A 22,641-nucleotide genomic window follows, 5' to 3' on the forward strand; every position below is an offset into this window, starting at 1 on the left:
CACTTCTCGTACATAGTAAATAAATATTGTAATCTTGATTGTATTGAATTATTCATTAAATTTTACTCCAATCCATAATCATTTCTTCTATTTGAAAGATATATGAGAACAACAATGATCCTTATCTGGATTATATCAAGTCCACCTAGAACACAGTATCGTTTAAATCCAAACTTTGGCTTTCATTGCAAAGCTGCTTTGCTCCAATACTAGAAAAACCCAGTCATTGCTTCGATATATCCTGGCGAATATATACAGTATATTGTATTGAGTAGTAACTGCAAGTTCAATTTTTTCGTGCGCGTATTTAACCATTAGTATTTGCCGGCTCTCCTCATTTCACTGGGGTTGCTATTCCGCTTTATGTGTTCAATTTAAACTTGAGTGCAACAACAATAATTGAAGTAAGTTTAAGCAAAGTTTCCAATTGAAACTATGAAGTGAAATGTTAACTTCCCAGATACGCTCAAGTAATAGCACATCGAGTTAATGAAGACAATTTATATTTTGCGTTTTAGTGGTCTTGATAGAGCGGCGGATTGTCGTTATTTATAGGTTATCTGATAGCTAGACGTTTATAACGTCGGATGAGCAAGAGAAACTCGACGTCAGCAACACCAAAGAATAATGAGAAACGATTATGCCGCTTCATGGAATTATGAGTTACTAAAATCAATACCAGAATGTTGGGAAAAGGAAAATATATTTTGAAACTTTGATAAGTTCGAAAATGGATTTGAGATGTTGCGAGGAGTTATTGTCAAGATAAATTGTTTCCACGTATAATGATGTGAGGGCTTCTGTTTATATTTAAGGAATCTAGAACAAAAACAGACGATCGTCATCGGAATTGCTTCCATACTTTTCCAAAATATTCCAACTAATTTTTTCTCTCTATTATGAAATACACATTACCCAAAATTGACTAATGGTTGTAGATAATGTGTAAGATGTCTGTGTTGTGGTTAAGCCCTACGACATTCTTCAAATAGGTAGAGATTAGATGGTATCTATAATAATAATGCTGATGATATATATTTATTTGCCAAAACAAGACCACATTTAACTAATGGGTCATTAATTAGTGTCATGAAGTTTATTATCTCTTTTGTTCTTTGAGATATCAATTTGAAAATTTGAGGGATTATAGCCATCATTATCCAAGTTACATTTTGTCAAATTGAATAAAAATATATTCTTGAAATTAGCTTGACCATCACAATAGTATAGGATTGTGATGTGTTCTACGGGGTATTTCAAAAGTTATAACCAATTTTACATAAAAATAGTTATAAGTTTAATATCCTGTACACTGTCGGAAAAATTCAAATATTGAGATCCGTTGAGTCCACAGCATTCGAATAAGAGTGAAAATTCTGTAAAATCAATTATGATAGATTGTAGTTCAAAAAACTATAATACGCTTTCAGCAATATTCAAACTAGAAGTGAAAAATAATTCTTATAAGATTAAATGTCATTATCCAGCGAGAAAATTTACCGTCCATCTTACCGTAGAGAGCTAATTCGAGCCTATAAATAAAATGTGGGAAGAAAGAGAAATTCTACTGAATTTGAATATATATATATGAATAATTTTCATGAATAATTTTCATGAATTAAAAAAATCATTCGAACAATCTCCAGACTGGGAATCAAACTCAGGTCTATCGGTAACAGTAGGTACAGTTTGATCAGTTGGAATGTTTGAAACCTTTGGTAATATTCGCAAAAAATTGCTTTGGTACCTTTCAATCCTGCTTATGAGAAAGGATTGGAAAGAATTCTCAACAAATTTGTTCATGAATTCAACTATAAATTAGAATAATTGTTGGGTAATAAATATATATAATGTGAAATTGTTAATAAATTCCTCTAATTATAAATTGTTGGATGCATTTGTATATAATTTGTTAAATATGAGAACAGTTGAATAAGGACAAAGTGCCTATTCCTTAAAACCTTTTCCCTCTGGAGTTATTATTCGTGGAAGAAGGTCCATTGGTGGGAAAATTTGATATAAAATAACTATGTTGAACTAATAGGTTTCAGCTTACCTTCAGTCTCTGAAGACCATAACTTGGTTATCGAAACATGCGTCAGAAATTGTAATTGTTGTTTTGGTGTAATGGTAGCGCAATCAGTGTGTTCAAATAGCACAGTTAGTTGGAAAATATTATACAAAGCACACCATGCTTTTATAATAATGACTCCAATTCTCTCATCAGTAATTCTATTCTTATGCCAAGGATTGTTTTCTACTTTTTAGTTTGATTATAACTAGAAGCTTGATATATTTAACTGTATTTTATTTGTGCTATAAGTACTCTAACTAAATCAAAAAGGGTATTTTTCAGTGTTTTTTAACTGTATTTCATTCTTCACTTTTTAGTTCAAATTGCTATTTATACCAGTTTTTAATATTCAGCTATAGATGTGTTGATGGTTGCATCTCGATTGCGAATGTCTGGAGCTGAATGCAATCTTTCTTACTCTCATGAAAAGGATACAAACAAAAATTGATGAATTTTTTATCGAACTACTGCATTGTCGTCAGTCAGCAAATAGAGAAAAGCTCAAATTGAATATGATCTCTCAAAGTTAATCAAATTATGGCCTTAAAGTTACGTTACTAATGTCGTGACCACGCCATATGCAATACAGCTACATATTTCAACGAACAGCTTTCTCATAAGATTGGATATTCTTTTCTTTCATAACCTTCTTGATGTCTCAATAACATGCATAGAATTCAATCCTCTCCGATATACCTGGTATACGTTTCAGTGAACCCCAACATACTTACACCAACCCAGACAAGGCGTTTCGAATGGAGGAAAAGTTTTCTCTCGAGATGGTGAAGCGACCAGATCTCAAACGTCTAGTTCTCTAGTGGAGCTACGCTGCTTCTATAGATTCTGTATGCACGACTGGGTTTAATTTGAAGTTCTGAATATTTTTTTGTGTATATTTTTTTGATAGAACTATGAGAGCTGAATTAAGATGCTTAACTATTCAAAAAGTAAAAACTGCATTGAAAGAGAATAATTATAAAAAAAAATGATAAATAACATATTCAAGACAAACAAATACTTTAATCAATTAAAAAAGAACAAAGTTCTAGTTTGATTTTATTCTTATTTTGATATTCACGATGAAGGTGATCTATAGATCAATATAAATACGCAAATTGTCAGTGTCAATATCATGTTTTGATAGAGACTCAGAGAAAAGCCGAATCGTCAATTTTTAACTTTCTTTTTGGAAGAGGAGATAATTAAAATCAAGAATTAGAAATATAAACCTATATTTATTTATATAAAGTAAGTTTAAGTAGTTATCTAATTTTGATTATTGTGCTTCACTATTCTCGACCCTAACACTAGCGCCCATACTAATATACAAGCATATAAATATAGAGGTAAAACTGATAAAAATGAGCAGAATGAGTGGAATGTCAACAAACAAGTTTTATTTATAAATGATTAAGTCGAAAATACCGAGCACAACTATCTTTCGAACAGCTCAAATTTCAAGGCAAGTTTTGGAATAAGGGAAGAAAGAGCAAAATACAATATTAAATATGTATATTATACAATCTAAAAATAAGGTATGTTTCTTATTGGCACAGTATACACAATGGCAAACCTCTATTGGGACTGTATAAGGAGAAGAAAAATGAGATAATAAAGATAAAGAAAATAAATTATTATCTTCATTTTCATTATAATCATCACTATCATTTTGATTAATGTCTAACTCCATATTATTAATATATCTTAATAAATACGTAGTGCTGTCCATGAGTTCTTACAATAGCATAGGAAGAAAGGTCATAAATAAATTTTATATAAATTTTATATATTTCCGCATACTTTTTTTAACGTCTCGTCTGACTAATGCTTCCATGCACTATAAAAATATGGTTAATCTTTAGAATCAAAATGTTCGTACACCGTCTATTTAATTTCATCGTCGCTGTTGAATATTTCACCCCTCTACTCGGCTATTAGGCTTTGCAAACAAACAATAGTTGTTCGGACCCAGATCAAGGCTATATGGTACGTGGTTAATATCTGTGAAGCCATTTCTATAATTTTTCATCACAACTGCCCTAGTAAGCGAAAGTAATATGACACGTCATATTTTATTCTTTATGGTCAATCAAAAGGATAACATCGCAGTCCCAAAACATTGTAGCCATCATTTCCGTGACATTTGCTTCTTTTGACACGGGTTCTTCTACCTATGCCCCTTCATGCAATCTCTTTTGGTTGTTGGGTCATACTAAAAAATCATAGTTTCATCACCCGTTACAATAAATAGACACTTGAAATGCCGGTCTGGACATACTTGACAACTTATATAAATAGTACTTGGCGAATTCGTGAAATGTAATGTTTGATTCGATACTGAGATTTTCATGTACATGGCTTTATAAGTCGTATGAGCGTTTCTCTATCTCTTCGCTACAATCTCAAAAAGTACAATACGAATTTTTGAGAAATTGTTACCAATAGTTCAATCGTGTGAAGGATTATTTTGATATGAATGATTTATCTTTGTTAATTGATTGGACTATAGCGTTAATTGTGGGGAGAAGTGAAGCCTGACTATATCGGTATATTCCATATAATTATTGCTACAGAAGTTACAGCAAATAGTTGACAAGCCCGAAAATGATAACTGTTGTTATATTAATGTTATTGCGACTTGTAGTTTCTAAACCAAATATGTTCGTTTTTACTTATAATCAAATAAAAGTTATCTCTGTTATTTATGAGAAAATATTTTATCTTGAAGTGAAACGCATCCAAATTATATAACATTCACGTCTAATCTCCAAATTAGATACATAAGCTGATTGCAATAAGAGACAAAACAAATAAGGTTTAGAGTGATATTGGAACAATTCCATCGGTGGATAATTTAAATCATCTTTGGATATTTCGCATATTGTCAAATTTTATAATGCCTATATTAGCTCAAATGGAATCTTATTTTAAAAATGACCCTATTAGCTCTATTCACGTTCGAAATATTACAAATTATTGACGCAGATGTTTCATTGCGTGACAAGAACCGTCTCTTCCATTTGAAAATAATAAAAAGTTCCTGCTGCAATAAAATTTTTATTGCTATTAAAGAAAGTCGTTTACTGGTTATGACGCTATGACATAATCTGAAGAGCAGGATAGGTCCCATTTTATATAAACGATTTTTATTTAAGGTATATTTCACCTCACTCTAGTTATACAGCGTACATTGTTGTGATGAATTCAAATTTGACATTCTTGAAACATGATGGTAAAAACACTGAAAATATATATTCCTTCCCAAAGAGATCATATATGTCAACTACATATTAACATGAGAAATATATTTATACAAGATATTGTTAAAGGTAACTCAGATTTTGGAGAAACTGTTTTGGAAGGTTGAGAAATTTCAAGTGGAAAATTTGATTTTTGGATTTATTCAAATACTCCAAATTCAACACTGTTGGATTCGTTTCTCTGCCAGTCATTTGATTTTGATTCTCAAATGCTTTAGCCACTGGGTATGGTATATATCGCAAAAAAAGTTAATACATCAATTTATATACAGTTTTATGCTGATAATAAAAACATCCGGCCGATGTATATTAAGAGAAAAACAGCTACAAACAAATAGAAGAATACACATTTGTTAAAATCATTTCAAACTAATTCAGATGAATTCGTATGAGTCTTGTATCAAATATTTTTACTTATTCGCAACTCTAACGATACTGGCAATTTGTGGCGGAAAAAAATAGTACATAATATGTTTTATTTGTCATCCACTTCACTTGCAAATTTACCTATAACTTAGTCCACACATACCTTAGAAGAATGACCGACGATAGAACGTAATGTAGCATCAGCTGTACCTTCTCCTACTTTTTATTGGATTGTATCTTAGAAAGAACCAATGATTACTTGAACAATATACTTTAAAATAATGCACTATCGTGACTACATGTACGCGAAAATCAAGGCCAAACTCAGAACAGAACAGAACGAATTTTATATCAGTATAATCTCAAATCAATCAATCAATAATAATATCAAAAAACGGCATACTTATATAAACCTGTGTAAGAAGAGAACATCATTTCTCGAAGCTTTTCTAGAAATAATGAGTTTTAACAATGTGCTGATAGGAGTAGAAGCATTCAGATATGTATTCTTATAATAAATCTCTCAGCACTTCTTGAGTACATCCACATGGAAATTATTCTGGAACATTCTAGGTAATTGTACTTGGAGTTTCAGTATCTTTAGTAAAACCTAAAAGTATTTTATTATATATTACACTTGAGATTACGGACAGATGTGGTCTTTCAAAAGTAGTAACCTTCCTCAAGCATTTTTTCCCGTAATTTTTCACAAGAACACAATCAATTATTGTATAAGGTATCTTACGTTGATATCCTTATTCCGCAATAATCTCATTTTCTACATTACAGATTATCATGTTTTGCACCTTTTAACGTTTTGTCTCACTTTCGATCTTTTTTGTTTTGTAGAGATTAAGGCTTCACCTGTTTTATAATCTACGTTAAAAATGGGAATCCAAACGGGGTTTGATCTATTCTCCAGATATGCCAGTTTCCTTGAAATAGAAGAAGCAGAGAATATTCAAGAGAATACTTTTCCTACGCAGTTGTAAAGAATTTAACAGTTTACTAATAATAAGCACGTACCCGGAATAAAGTGCTTAGAGCATAACTCTTGTGAATTTTGCTTTCTGTTAAATCTACACTTTTAATAACATGTAGCCATAATTTTCTACTTTATTTGGACAGCTGGTTAAAATGTTGTTTATGTGTGAAGTAAGATTTGTGCGTCCATTGGCCATTTTTGTTCTCAAGTGACAGTGACATTTGAATAGACCTATTAAAGTGAATGAGAATCGAAAGTTTTGAATCATACTAACTCTTAACAAAAAATCGATATTAGACAAATATGAATTGTGACTATTAAATAATGAGTTTGGTGATATAAAATATTTCATTTTGATATTATGTTTATTTATTTCTTACCACCTTTAATATATACTCCTCGTCCATACCTTTATGTGAATCTTCCATTATTCGAAACATACAAGTGATTCTCTTTCAGTTCCTTCAAGACATTCGCCTCTTTTTTTTCACAGCTTCAACAAAAATCTTGTTTTTTTAACGCAGATTTCACCTTAAGATAGATGGCGCACGGGAAAATGAGATGGGTGGTCTAACACGTGGAAACGACAAACATTGATTGCCACACACTTGTTTCATTAACAATGAGTTTCATTTGAAATTTCAAACCAATCCGTTGCAAAATAAGAGAAACAGCCCATATATAAAGGTAGGCCACGGTTACACTGATGTGCCCACAGAAACAGTAAAAAGAGTGGGCTTCAGACTGACTACACAGCTGACAGTCGCAACTAGGCGCAACCGTACTTTTTCTGTAGCAGCGCTAATCCCATTACCTAATAGACACAGCTCGAATCACTATAAATATAGTTGGTACCCTAGATTGAAACAATAATAACACAATATTCATCCCTTGAATCATATTTCTTCAAAGCTATTTTTGCTTGTAATTATAATATTAATTAAATATCCAGATATAAATTTACTCAGCTTCATGGATATGTTCCATTATTCTAGATATTGTTATAATACATTAACACTAAAACAAAGTTAAGTTACTTTCCAAAAATGAAAGCGGGGCTGCTAAATGACAAATTTCTCAACGTGAATCCACTGGAATAATGAAACTAATAAACATTTATTCATGAATTCTACGGAAAGCTTGATATTAATGGTTGGACGAGAAATGAATTAAGATTTTTCCCATTTCAGCATCCGCTCTATTTAGAAAATGATTCTTTATACGCCAGTTAATGAAAAAATAATCAAGTATTCAAATTATTGAAATGAGTGGAAATCAACTCATAATAAATAGTTCACACTTATGTTGATGTTCACTATGTGGACAATTGTTAATTAGTAGTTTCGTTTCTCAAAATAGATTTATGTTATAAAGATCATTTTGGTACTAGACTATGAATAATAAACTAAAAAGATACGTACCAGAATGATTGCTTATGATCCAAATTTTTAATTAAAGCATGTTCCTGACATTAAATTCATCCAGTAATGTCTTTAGCAAGAGCTGGCAACAACGGACAATTGTATTCTCATGTCATTATCAATATTACATTAATCAGAAAATGATTTCGCCAGAATTTAGCTAGTGCGGTAGATGATAATAATTGTACAGCGATTCTATACAAATTTGGTGAATTGATGTCACATAAAAAAGTCCTTTTAATCTACTTTGAGGTACCAAAGAGAATATTTGTTTGGCTGGTGGATGAAAATTCTTAGTTATGCGATAGATCGATGAAGTTGGATATAGGTGAACAAGAAACCAGAAATATACAAACAAGAAATCAAAGAGTTGACCAGGCTGTTAGGGAAACTCAATTCACCATAAGTGCATTATCGATGCAATTTCTGGAAGTTTAGAGATCCGCTGAATGAGTGGAGCTTTGGAGTTTATTGACCGTTTTCATATTGATTTTGAAATCCATTGTGACAAAATTCAAACGAACCCTGCGTAAGATTATTGCAACTGGTTTTTTGGAACTAAAAAGATGTGCTGCTTGTGGAGCAGCAATTGATACAGATTCATATTGTAGAACTTTGCGACGCTTACGGAGAACTATTCGAAACAAACGATAAAACATGCTCACTTCTGGAATTGATTTGATCTACAACATTGCCCGTCCCGACGGCCCTCGTGTAACTTAACGACTTCAGTAATTTCAATGGGATATTTTCGAACACCTATACCTGCAAAGCGTCATTGATATGACAAATATCTTTATCGTCAAGGTGGTTATGTAGAGAAATAAGATGTATTGTACCTTACTGTTGGTGATAGAAGCTTTTATGTATATTCTATATTTTTTGTATTTACATTCCGAATGTATTCTGAATATTATCTGAACGTATCGAGTGCGAATGCTAAGCTCAGAGTATGTTCTGAACATAAATAACTCCACAAACGATTTATGAACGTCTTAAATTATAATTTGATTGTAAAACTAGATATGAGAATAAGATGTACATAATATCCACCGTACTAAATAATTAATTGGCTGAAGATTTTTATTTATTTATTCTTGATATTTATGAAGTCAACTTCCACTTTTTATTAATTACAAGTACATAGAGAAATCCATATGTTAGAGGTTAGTAAAGTAAATATCATAAAAATGCCAAATAGAATGAAGGCACACGCGCCGGATTGAAAATCATTAACCAGATCCGAGGATATATTGGACGTATTCAGAACACATTCGGAATTAGAAGTCTGTGCTCAACGAATACATCCTCTAAATGATTAGACAGATTATGATCACCTTCAGCTGAAGTGATGAGTCTCAAGATATCTGTCTCAAGTTTCCTGAATTTGCATGAGGCTGGAATTTTTCCCTTAATTATATAGCAATACTTATTACGTATTCGTTTAACCCCTTATAGAGTTGTACATTGAGCAGTAACCTTGTGTTGTTAATGAAATTCTGTTGAATTTGTTTCTCAAGTTTCAGAGAATATTTTAATAATGAAGGTCATTTTCCACTATGGACGCGCACAACGTGTAACAGCGTAACCACGAGGTTGGTTGTAGAGACTAAATTTTTATCACCAGACAAAAAAAATTATATGTATAATGGTGGTGAATGATAATTTATTAAAATAAACATGACAAAACTGATTTCTTTGAATTAAATTTTGGTATATATTCTTTCCTCTGTCAGAAAAAAATAGAAAACATATAATAGAAAACATATTCTTCGATTCTTTTCATAAATTCTGCGAGCAATAGCATTATAGTTTCAATTCTTGTTGAACGTAGAGCGTATAATAGAACAATTGTGAGCATTTTGCAATAAAACTGGAGATATTTGGTTGAAAAAATCATAATTGTGTTTTTGAGGTTAGAACAGAATGAAACAACAAACGCTTAATATACATCTGTAGAATTTCTATGTAAATGATCTTGAGAATTGTCGTAAAATTTGAGGTCCTATTTTTCTTGGATAATTCGTCAATTCTTGTTTTGCACTAGATGAATAATAATAATAATAGAGGCTCTCATCGGAATAAAATTTGTTGATACGTTATTTATTTTTGTGACTGCAAAATTACTTTTTCACACGAAACTCATTATGTAGAATGGTGAACTGAAAAATAGCACATGGCAAATTTTCTCGAAACCAACAAGGTTACCCAATATTCTATACGAAGGCTTCCATTGAGTTATATTGGAATGTCAAAAAAACTGTATATTATTATAAGAAATCAAGAAATACAGGTGAGCTGGAAATTATAAAAGAAAATTGAATTACTAACCAAACCGGCCGTATCATAATAAGCCAGAAGTTCAGGAAAAACCAGCATGTCATAATCCATATTTACCCACAACTTTTAAGCACTGACAAAAACTTTAAAACCGCAAACTTTCACACGCTAAAAGAAAAAATTTACTAAAAATCACTGAAAACTACCCTTTTATTAAACTAAACGACCTGTCAAAGCAAACGTCGGCGGCACGGGTTCAATTCCAAACTAACACGAACTGAAATTACTAGTGTTCCATTTGCAACGCCGGACATGATTGTTTATATTACCACAGCGTCTGAAGTAAAGCATAACCAGAGTTTAACGACTGTTTTCAGGATTTCGAGACGGTATTGCCACATCACTTCAACATGCATACATTTCAGGATTATTTAAAATCAGCTCTAATATGTTTAATTATTAATATTAAAAATATTAAAATTGTTGAATAAAAATTCTCTTTACTGGAAAGCAATGTTATTTAAGTATCTGCCATTATTATTATTATTACCTTTACACCAATTTTGAAGAATTCAGTTCACCCCATTCCATAAGTGTAGAATAACCGGTTTAGAAATAAAAAATATTTCGACACTATTTTCGACGTCTCGTTTATTGTCCAATTGTTTTTCATCCAAAATAAAAAAGAAAAAAATCAGACGCTGCATTATTCGGGATATAATGCGGGTGCAATCAATTCGGTAAATTTTTGGTCATCAAATACGTGTAGAGTGAAGATTTTGTGATAGACTTATGTTCTATGATCAAGACGCCTGTTATTTGATTAACCATGAGGTTATTTTAGAACTTTGTGTGTTACTTTCCCATGCTTCTACCACGAAACGGGTTTAAAGTTACCATATCCTGACCGTTTATATATATATATATATATATATATATATATATATATATATATATATATATTGTTAATAAAATTTTATGTGCTTGACTCATACGGCACTCAATTTCTTGTATATCCAGCTATTTTCAAATTATTCCAAAATAAATCTGATAATCAATGTACATCAGTGATCAGCTTAGATACAAATTCATCTCGATGAGTCACATACACTCACACACATACAAGAGGACGTCACTGCAGGGAGTAGATGGTAGCAACCCTTGGTATCAAGAATGTCTTCAATTCCGTTAAGTGGTATTTTATATTGAAATCCCTTCTGAAATCCATTAGCGACAAGAACGTACCGGGATAACAGCTATAAATAATGCCAAGCTACTTCTCTGGCACGATCCTGAAATACGACACCGAAACTGGTCCAAAATAATACAGGATCACTGGAGTCGTACCTCAAGGCTCTGTTCTACGTCCACCAATGTAGAAAATATTATGAATCATGGACTACTCAAGGTGAAAATGCCAAGGGATATCAAGCTTGTGACGTATGCCGACGATGCTGCTGTTGTGATTATAGCAAAACATCTAGAAGAGATTAACTGAGCATTTGACATCAACTTCGAAAATATCAGCCAGTAATTGGATACGGTTAGGTTAAAATTAGCTGAACAAAAAACTGAGGCAGTGCTAAGTACTACTAGATAGCTGCTGGAAACGATCACATTGCAAGTCGGGGTGCATAAAATAACATCTAAGCTACCTCGCTATCTAGGAGGTCCACAGCTAAAAAAAAAGGAAACTATTATCATCTGTAGTGACCTCTGCACTCACTTATGGCATACTAATATGGGCTGAGGAATTGAAAACACAAAAGATAATACCAGTATATCGACTGAGTGACTTGTAAGTGGTAATATACTTATTTGCTGCAGAGAGAAGTGCCCTCTAAGGCACAAAGGTTCTATTGAATGAGCATCCAAAGCAGAGCTCCTGGATGAAGAACGGACCAAGAGCTTACAACGATGGCAAAACAATGGAATTCTTCGGAAATTGGCCGATGGACATAACCTCAAGTGAACCGTGAGTCTGTGTTTTTGACGTGCTTTTACTTAGAGTATTTCCGCAATTGTTGGAAGACTATCTTAAAGGAGAAGCTTCGTGCAGAGACCTTGTTGACATCATGGTCTTATCAGAGACAGCCTGGGAAGAGACAAATTCTTTCGTGACTGAGGTTTTAAAAAAACAGTGCTATCTAGAAAGGGATCGAGCAGCTAGTAAAGCAGGCAGTTAAAGAATAAGAAGCTGTGGACTTCATGGACGTGAAGGGAGAGAGGTCCTCTACCTAACGGCAGTGCTGCAGGGGAAACAGAGGACGAAAAGAAAAGTAGGTTTTTAGTTGGTATAAGAATAATTTCCTGATGATACGTGAAAAGTATATTCCGTACCTCTATAAAAACACGGTACGATCAGCTACAATTCACCACTGAATACTAGTAAGATAAAAATACATAGCATATTTGTTCAGAAATCTCACTAATTTTAAAACGTTTATATATCACAGAAACAATGAATACCACAACTTCCATTGAAAAGTAGCCTTCAATGTTACCTGTGAAACGTCAATAAGGTTAACTCAATCAGACAAGTTCGATTCGATCTATCGTCTCCAAAACCATTTAATGGGAAGTTCGAAAAATATTCTAAATTAGTAATAATGTTCCTACACCTTACCCCCTTATTGCTAGTCAAAGTTGCAGATGAATATCTGATATAATTTAACTCGCAGAAGGTTTTCAATTGCCGCCTCGTTTTTTAGTACAATGAAAAATGAAGGATAATAATAACACAAATGAATATGCAATATTCAATTTGAAGGCTATAAAAAAGATTAAAACAAACATACTGACATGAATGGTGAGACTTCGAATAACCGAATTTTTCTGTAGCTTGAAATCAATTTCAATTTTTTTCTCAAATGAACCAAAAATTCGTCTAGCTTCTATGTTCAATCCTAGTATAACAGATGAGACATTTTATCATTTGATAAGCATGTTCTATAGGGATCCTTTTTTTCTTAAACAGCTGAAGCTCACATAAAAGTGAAATCACATTGGAGAATAGTGTTAGATATTTTGGTTTAACTTCCCTCTTCCCTTCATTTTGTGTTTACCGTTCCATCAAAGATTCATCCCGGCACGTCCATGTACTACAATCCGTTTCTTCTCATATAAAGCAATTTCTTTTCACCCTAAAATCGTTACCCTTGACCACCTGCTTCCACTCGCTGGGCTATCAAGCGATACAATTCGGAATATTCAGATACTGCCAGACAAGATTTGATTTTTAAACATAGAATTTCAATGAAACAAAGTAATTATAAATTTTTATTTTTCCACTGCAAAATTTGAATAATCATAACGAATATTTATGGGTTGTCAGAATCCAAGAAGAAACGATGCGAACACATTTGACCAGATATTGTTACAGTTGATTTAGTTTCTAATGTTACGAAGAATTGTACGAAAAAAGTAGTGAGAGTATTTGAAAATTATTTCATTTTTGTAAAGTCTCCGTTCAAAATTCATCGAAACGTGATAATAATTGACAAAGAAAAATTTTGTTGCATTTTATGAGTAAAAATTCGACATTATGTCAGTGAGGGCATTATGAATGCTTCTTTAAATTAAAATTAGGTCCATTTTTACACATATAAAATTGTGGTTTAGATTAAGAATGATGATGAAAATATTTGATCTATGTGTTAGCAACTGATTTCAAAAAAAAATAAACATTCCCACAACTGGATATTTTATTTAATTCGACGTTGTAAGCAACGGCATCTCTAAAACTAAAGTTGCTAAAAAGTATGTGAAACATCGACAGACACTTTACTATCGTCTCGGGAAGAGATTCAAAAAACTCACACATGGACCTAACCCGATTTCTGTAGATCAAGGCTTGGCAAAATCTAATCTCACCATGTTTACTTTTTCGGCATCAAGTTCAGTGACTCCATCTATGATTATATAATCATATAAGCGCATTTCAGAAAATATTGTTGCTATTGTTCTCGATCATTTGGCCATAGGTATCAGCGACAATGGGTGGTTGGAGTTAGAGGTGTTTTATAAATATATTTCATTAAAATCTTAAGGATAAGGGCATTGAAAGCCTTGTTGCTTTATTCGTAGATGAGCACAATGCCTATTTATTTGACAAAATAAGTAATTAATGTACAAAGTTACAAATAATTCTCATAGCATTGTATTCTGATTCAACGAAAATTTTGCAGTCCGCGGAAGTTTATTGCTTAAAGCCAGATTCGCAGATTCTTTTAAAATGATCGCGGGATATTCGAACAAGGCAAAACTAAAACACTAAGTTGAGTTGATAAATTTATAATTCATAAATTTTTAGCACAGGTAAATAAACTAATAAAATATGATATTGAACCTCCTATAAGTACTAATACTAGTGAACAATTGATGAATAATTTGACACGACATATGATATGCAAAAGAGGACTTTATATCATATGCACAAAACAAAACTTTTCTTTAATAAATTATGGTCTTAAATGTCGAAAATCTTTGAGGGCACAAAGAATGCCTAGTAGTGTAGTGTAGTGCCTAGGGCTTTACTAATGTAAAGTTTGTAATTCTATGGGTGAATTGATTAATATTCTTATGTTCATTAATATTGTAATGTTATAATACTATCACAAGTTTTATTTTCATTTCTGTGAACCTAGTACCTGAAATTCATCAAAAGTCTATCCATTATTTTGGAATTGAATATTTTAGAACAAAATTTAAAAGAATCATTGGTTTCGTAAGCCAACAACTGGGTTATTTGAGTAACCAATTTTAAAATTTTTATATTTACAATGAACTTACTATAATATCTCAGTTATGTGAATAGAGCTTCTTTTTCAGTTTTAAGTCTACTTAACTAACTAAGGATTTTGATAATTCAAATTTGGAAGTTGACTGATGCTATCCAAAATTCCATAAACTAAGAAAATTTGATACAAGTATCAAACATACTTAGCTTCTGTAATGTTTCTGAAATTATTTGTCAAAAAGTTTTAATGTACAGATAAAGAGCACTTTTCATATAGACGGTTTTCATTTTGAGAACAATGAAAGACATCCAATGAAATTAACGTAAATATTATCTTAGAATATTCCGTTCCCAAAAATGATTTTCTCTCTGCTTCTAAAACAAGTCGTATTGTATACGGCAGTAGTCCAATAGAAGTAAGTGAGATAGCTAATGAAATAAATTTCCAATCAAAATGGGTATGCAATATTTTGGCAGGATTACATATTTATGCAAAAATTATATTAGCAAAGTGCGTGCCACGTTCTCTTGATGCCAATTAAAAGCTTACTTGTATAAACAATTCATTGTTATTGCTTCTCAATGTCCTTGATTTTTGATCTATTGAAAATTATAGAAAAAAATTAATTTTAAAACAGAAAAGACCTAAAATCAAGAACATCTAGATGTATTAATATATCGAAAGGTCTAAGAAATAAGATATTAAAGGAATTCATTGTTTTGATATCTTCAATAGAAGCTGGAGTGGATTTGCATAGATACGTCATAGTAGATGCAAATAATGCAGAACAACAACCAAACTACTATTTAGTGCCCCATCCGCCAAATTATACTTAAAAGAAAGTAAAACATAATGTTGTAGAGAGAAACGCTTATTTCGGTGAATTTCTGAAGTTCTGATATAATTTTCTATTGAACAGTCTCGTGTCATAGTGGTTAGTTTCATATTATGTCAAAACGTTTGAGGTTATGTTGAGAAGTCTTATTGAGAGAGATGAATTGTAGTTCGAAATTATTTCATAATAAATTTCTCTAGTTGTATAATTCATTAAGGTAAGCGAAATATTAGAAAATATAAGAAATATTCTTGCCAATTACCCTTAATACTATCGTGAGAAGCATTCATAGTTACTCTTCTAGAAGAAAGAATTTGGATATTTTCTTAACTATACCCACTTCTGATCTGATAAAAAATTTCATCATCTTCAGTGCCAAAGAATTATTCTATCAGCTAACTTCAGAATTAAAAGTGGCAAATTAATTTTATAAATTCCTAAAAGGTATTTCTGCTTGAAAGATCTTATTATTCTGTGGCAGAATTCTACAATTTACCATAAGGATATTATGTGTTATATGATTATTATTAGCCCAAATTATTGATTTATTTTATCTAATATAAAATTATGTCACTTTGTCCATAAAATTGTAAAATTTTCTAATGACGATAAAGCTTATCTCTGTCTCAATCCGGTTTGTCCAAAGCTGCTGTTTATCTACATCTGATCTAATACTTTATATTTTTAAAATCATTCTATTATAGAGATCGCATCCCGATATTTCTAAAATATATCACAGAACTGCTTGACAATGTTATTTTTTGTTAGGTGAATTGTTTCATCAAAATCCATTTTCAAATAGTTACATGTTCATTGGTATAAATGTACGACACTAAACTGATTTTTTTATATCATTCAAAACTGGTTGACACAAATATTGAAATATTTATTCAATGTGATTAATATCTTAGGCTGACAGACCTTGTATATGTTGCAAAAGCGTGGTATTTTTCCATATGCTTACTCAAACATAATTTAACCCATTTTTCAACTACTTGTACCTCGTATTATAGTTTGAATGTCGTACTTTTATTAATTGTCAATTATTTTAATTTAACTGACCAATATATGATATTATGATCATTCAAACATTTATTCAAACAACATCTCAACGCAGTAAGCTTAAAAAAGAGAAGTAATCATAGCAAAAAACATAAACAGTGATTTGACATAAACATATCTACATAGGGAACGTGAAAATTTCTCAAAATCATAAATTTTGAGTTGAGTTACATTATAAATGTATTGACATGTATAAAATACTCAAAATTAATGCAAAAATATGGTTATTATAGCTTGGTTCAATATAAATTCCATAAAAAGCACTAAAAACCGAAATATTCAACATTCTCACATGTGGAAAATACATTTTTGGTTGTTTTATGTTCCTAAAATTGTCGCTTATACTCGAATAGCTTTTTAATAATGCCGTATAATAAAACGGCACTAACAGCATCCGGTTGGCCATCTAAATTACATCCCCTCAAGAGCGCAACGAGGTCACCTAAAAACTTCTACCTTCAATCCTCCACGTTCCCTCCACTACGAAGTGGATCGGTAGGGCCGGATTTTGTCCATTCGTACGGAATACAATGGGAAAAACTTTCTTCGCTTACTGAAAAATTTACAACTTGCGTGAGAGCTGCGAAATTCCCAGAGTGGATTCAACATCATTATATCTTTTTTCTTACCGGTTATAGAAATAGAAATTACATTGTACTTATGCCATTCATTTATTTCAGTTAGTAAACCAATTTTCAATTTATATTTGTACCCGATTACATTTAGTTGATTGCATGGTATACATTTGTTTTTACATGCAGTGTTTGGAACAATTGTGAACAAAATATAATTGATAATATATATTTTCCAATTTAGGCTGTTTTGTATTCAATTCAAACATTATGATTTTTTTAAATACCTCCTGAGGGTATAGTTTATCTAGTCATTTGAATAATTCTTCATATTATGAACTAATGTCAACAATCATCATATTCTATCGTCATTTCACAGAGTAAATATAAAAAACTGTCCAGTTACCTACTTCTATTATTATATATTGACCAATTGCAAGCACTGTTCATTATTACTGGTATGTTAGGTGAACCATTTTTGTATACCAATTTAAATCAAAGAAGTGGTACTTCATTTAGTATCATATCTGTTGAAGTTTTGGATTGTTTAAAGTAGATTATGGATTTGCAAAAGTAAACAACACATCATTCTTAACAAGTTCGAAACAAGCTACAATCATGATTCGACTACTAACTTATTTAAGGAATTTGAGTAAGTTTCTTTTTCTATCTATAATTTTTATAAGATAAATAGCAAGAACAAATAAGTAGATGGGTAGCTATGGGAAAAATAAGACAGAAATATATTTTTTAACCTTAATCGTGAAGTGCACAAGAAAATTGTGCCTTATACGTCGCTATAACAAATAAATACTTATCAAAACTTTGAAGGTATTTATCGGAACAAATACCAACTCGCCTTTATATAAATTAGGTTTGAACATCATTGCCAAAAGAGAACAGTTTACTTCTCGAACATTATAAGCCAGAAATACGTACCAAATCTCAGCTGTATGATATATTTGACACCTATACTATCACAGAAATTTCTGCTACTTTAATAGCATGGTACAGACATGTAGGAGGAAGACCATTCGATTGTTTCACGTAACCAAAATCGCACGTTAGCGATTTATGTAGACAGTCTGGCAGGATCCATGTAATAAACACCACAGCAATTACAGAATATGTCTTTGGTGTTTCAACTATATAATTGTTCGTAAAGACGGAATACTGAAACCAAGCTAAGTTTCCTATAACGAAGTTTTGGGCGATAGAATTATAGCGCTGAAGCACTGAAGAAGTGCACATTATTCAAATTTGTACTCATAAGAAAGATCTCAACGCACCAATAACGACATACTGTTGAATACTCAGATATAATAAAATTTCAGGATCAATTTGATTCATTTCTCAAATTCATGGGATGTTGATGGCGGCATCAGTTTCCTTTTATGGTCTCTCTTATTAAATTATCTCACGTTATCTGACGTTATTGATCGGATACATTTTTTGCTTAGATCTAATCTAAGCTTGATCTTCCGCACAAGACTAATTTTCAATTTTTCATCATTTTTTCATTTCAATCGTCTTCAACCATCTGGATACTTTCGTTAACTGCCCGTACAACAAAGAAGGAGCAACAATTTTTTCATTAATTGTACTTTTCATATACTCCGCCTTGTAACCTTTTTTCTGTTCAAACTTTTTTTCCTAAAAAATCTATATATAATAATAATATACTGAAAATTTCTCTTCAAATTATTTGAAATATCTATGTCGAATAGCCAGATTGGCAAAAATTTCATCTGAATATAGAGGTCGGCATAAGTCAGGCATCGCTCTTGAAAAAGGTGAAAACGAAGCATGTTCGTGCTTCAGACAGTTTGTCTGTCACGAAAACACTTTACGAAGATGATTTCGACCGAAGACTAGACACCTTTCCATTTTGTGGTCTGACGAAGCAGCCTTTAAGGTGAACGGTACGGTCGATCGGCATAACTGCATGTACTCCCATCTTCATTGAAGAAAAATTAAATATGTCTGGGGTGTGTATGGGCAGGTATCAAAGCAATAGATCTCTCGGCTTTGTACTTTTTTGAGGTTCACTTGACGGGTCGAAGTTATCTGGAAATGCTCGAAAATTTACGTGGACAATTGGAAAAAGATCCGACACTCGCGAACATCCGTCATTTCATTCAGCATCGCCACACAACGCGTTATGCGTGTAGGGGAATCTTAATGTTCATTTTTGAGAATGGATAGTCAGACTAGGATTCATTGAGTGGCCTGTATGGTCATGTGACCTGACATCCTGTGATTTCTTTCTGTGGATACTTCTCAAGGACCGCGCTTTTGCAAGTCACATACCCTTCGCGAACTCCAAACTGCAGCTTAAGAATAATATGAAACTCTTCGCGGACAGCTTACGGACCTCGTTAATAAACGTTGTCGTAAATGCTTTGATCAAGGTGGCAATCAATTTGAACACCTCTTTAATAAATTTATTTTGACGCTGTATTTTTTTTCTTAATACTAATTTGTTGCTTGACTCATGCCGACCTCTTTGTTCAACATGGAGTATTTTAGAGATAAAGCATGTGTGCTCATTCAAAAAATGATAAAATTCTAAAAAAACCAGAAAAGTTAAATGAGAAAAAAGTGATAGAGTGATTGGATTCATTACTTCATCAACTGTTTGCTCTTTCATCGAATTAAAATGTACTCAATTTATAAACATGTTGATTATACAAATATTTGAAGTCAATGTCGATAATATCATAGCAGTAATGTATTAGTAATTATTCACAATTGCGAGAATACACCATAATGACTGCAGAATGTTGACGATATTCACAATTAAATCATTATAAAAAATATGTAGAAACTTACCCCTGGCAAAGTATGCTTCTCATGCAGAGCGTTCTGGGCGTTGAGGGCGCTCTCAGGGTTGAAGTAGGTTAGAAATGCGCAACCTGAAATCACAACAAGTCCTTCAGGGACTAATCGGGAAAAAAACAGAAGACACAGTTTTTCGTTTTGCTTAGTGTTCTTGAAAAATTAGACTCATTACGTTGCCATTTCTGTAATGAGTCTCTTATGAGCATTTTTTCATTATATAGTCTCAATGGAATGAACAATTTAATTACTATAAAAGCAGAACAAAAAAAAATAGTTTCTACTTTGAAATTGTAGTTTTTGTTATTGAGGAAAAATGTTGAACAAGAAAAATGTTGTATATAATTAAAAAATGACAAAAAATGTTAAGTTTTCATAAATTTTTTAAACTAAATATAGGTTAGATAGAAAAATTTACTGAATAAATCTGTTCTTCCTTATAAATGAAGTCTTCTATATTTTAAATCCAATACTTTCAATAATTTCATGCTAAACTCAGTTGTCTTTCCAAAATGTGATAATTTAAAGCTAGAAGTTCTCATGACAATTTTTTTTAGATTTCCGGAAGGTTACATGGAAGCAATTCAAGATAAAATTCATTCTAATATTTTATATAAGAGATTTTTGACTTGAACAGTGAAGAAATTTTTCTGTCTGCTAGTTTTTTTTTCTGATTTCTATTCGTTATAACAACCCTCATTAAGCTGTTTTGAATTGAAAAAGTGTGTGAAAATAGCATTATTCAAAACTTGTGATTATGAACTGTAGCTATAAAGTTCGTAAAATATCTTCAATCCACCAATTTTCATCTTCTTCTTCTTTCAATGCATATCCAAAAATGGATGTTCGCGATATCATTTTCAATCGGTTCTCTATTTCTTGCGGTGTGTATTAAGGATGTATATCTTGTAGTACTGTCCACTGCTTGATGTTTCGCAGTCAAGATATTTTCTTCCTTCCGATCCCTCTCTTTCCTTCAATTTTACCTTCGATCAGTAGGTGAAAAAAATTGATATTTGTTGCTTCGCATAATGTGTCCTGGGTACTCCATTTTTCTTTTCTAAATTCATTCAAATAATTCACGTTGTTTGCCGATGCTTCTCAGAGTTTATTCGTTTTTCAATCCAGTCGTCCAATGCGCCTTAAGGATTCTGGGGTGTAGCCATATCTCGAAAGCCTCCAACTTGTTGATCACAGTCGTCTTCAATGTCCAGCCTTCCATGCTGTAGAGAAGGCACCGACACAACGTATCACTTCACGAACCTCAGTGGTAGGTTAAGATCAAAATCAAGACAAGTAAGCACTCTTCTAAACCCCAAGAATGCCTGTCGGGCTTGTTCAATGCGACATTTTATTTCTTTGTCTGATGTCCAGTCTTAGAGGATTCAGATTCCCAGATATTTGAATTTATCCACCCTCTCTATCCACCCTTAAATGTGATGGTGGCATTTACAAACATATTTCTGTTTCATCAAATAATCATAAATTTTGTTTTTTAATCCACGTCCCATTAACTTTGATTCTCATTTCTATAATCTCTAGGGCCTCTTGGAAAATTGCTTCGGAATATAAATTGAATAAGAGTGAAGACCGCACTCATCCTTGTGACCCTTTTGATCTGTGTGTTGTCGGACATATTGTTGTCTAGTTTTATTTGCGCAGTTTCATTCCAGTATAGGTTTTCAATGCATCGGATGTCTTTCTGATCTATATCGAGCCTTTTGAGGAGCTGCATTAGTTTGTGGAGCTGTACGCGATCGAATGCCTTTTCATAATCCATGAAACAGAAGCAAACGTCCTTTCTCTTTCATAGCAGTTCTGGACAACCACTTGTATTGCGACTATTACCTCTCTTGTGCCCAGCCCTTGCCTAAACCCGAGTATGATCTTAGAAATATTTTTAAGGTATGGCTCATCAGGCAAGAAGATAAAAGTAGAGATTAACCATTGCCTGGGGTAGTGACCTGTCTCATATATGATGGTAAACACTTTATGCAGTGCTGTAATGCCTCTCTCATCAAGGAGTTTGAGTATTTCTGAAGTAATTCCACCGGACCAACCGCTTTGTTATTTTTTAAATTACGTATAGTTTTTTAAATCTTCCCTTTAGTGATCGGATGACCAGTTAGAGAGGTAATGGTGTCAACTTTCATCATCTCATAAGATTTATATTCAAATTTCACTATATCAGCGCAACTTCCGACACAGA

At 32.2% G+C, this 22,641-nt stretch overlaps 1 protein-coding gene across 1 annotated transcript in view; it reads right to left on the bottom strand.

Moving 5' to 3' along the window:
* The window catches only part of LOC130902217 (CUGBP Elav-like family member 4), a 1,507,660-nt gene that overhangs the window by 1,300,333 nt on the left and 184,686 nt on the right, over positions 1-22,641 (bottom strand). The window contains exon 3 of the mRNA XM_057814156.1: positions 20,427-20,509. Within this exon, the coding sequence (XP_057670139.1) occupies positions 20,427-20,509 (83 nt within the window). The remainder of the gene's footprint in view (positions 1-20,426; positions 20,510-22,641) is intronic.

This window comes from Diorhabda carinulata, chromosome X (assembly GCF_026250575.1).
Source record: "Diorhabda carinulata isolate Delta chromosome X, icDioCari1.1, whole genome shotgun sequence".
NCBI lineage: Eukaryota > Metazoa > Arthropoda > Insecta > Coleoptera > Chrysomelidae > Diorhabda > Diorhabda carinulata.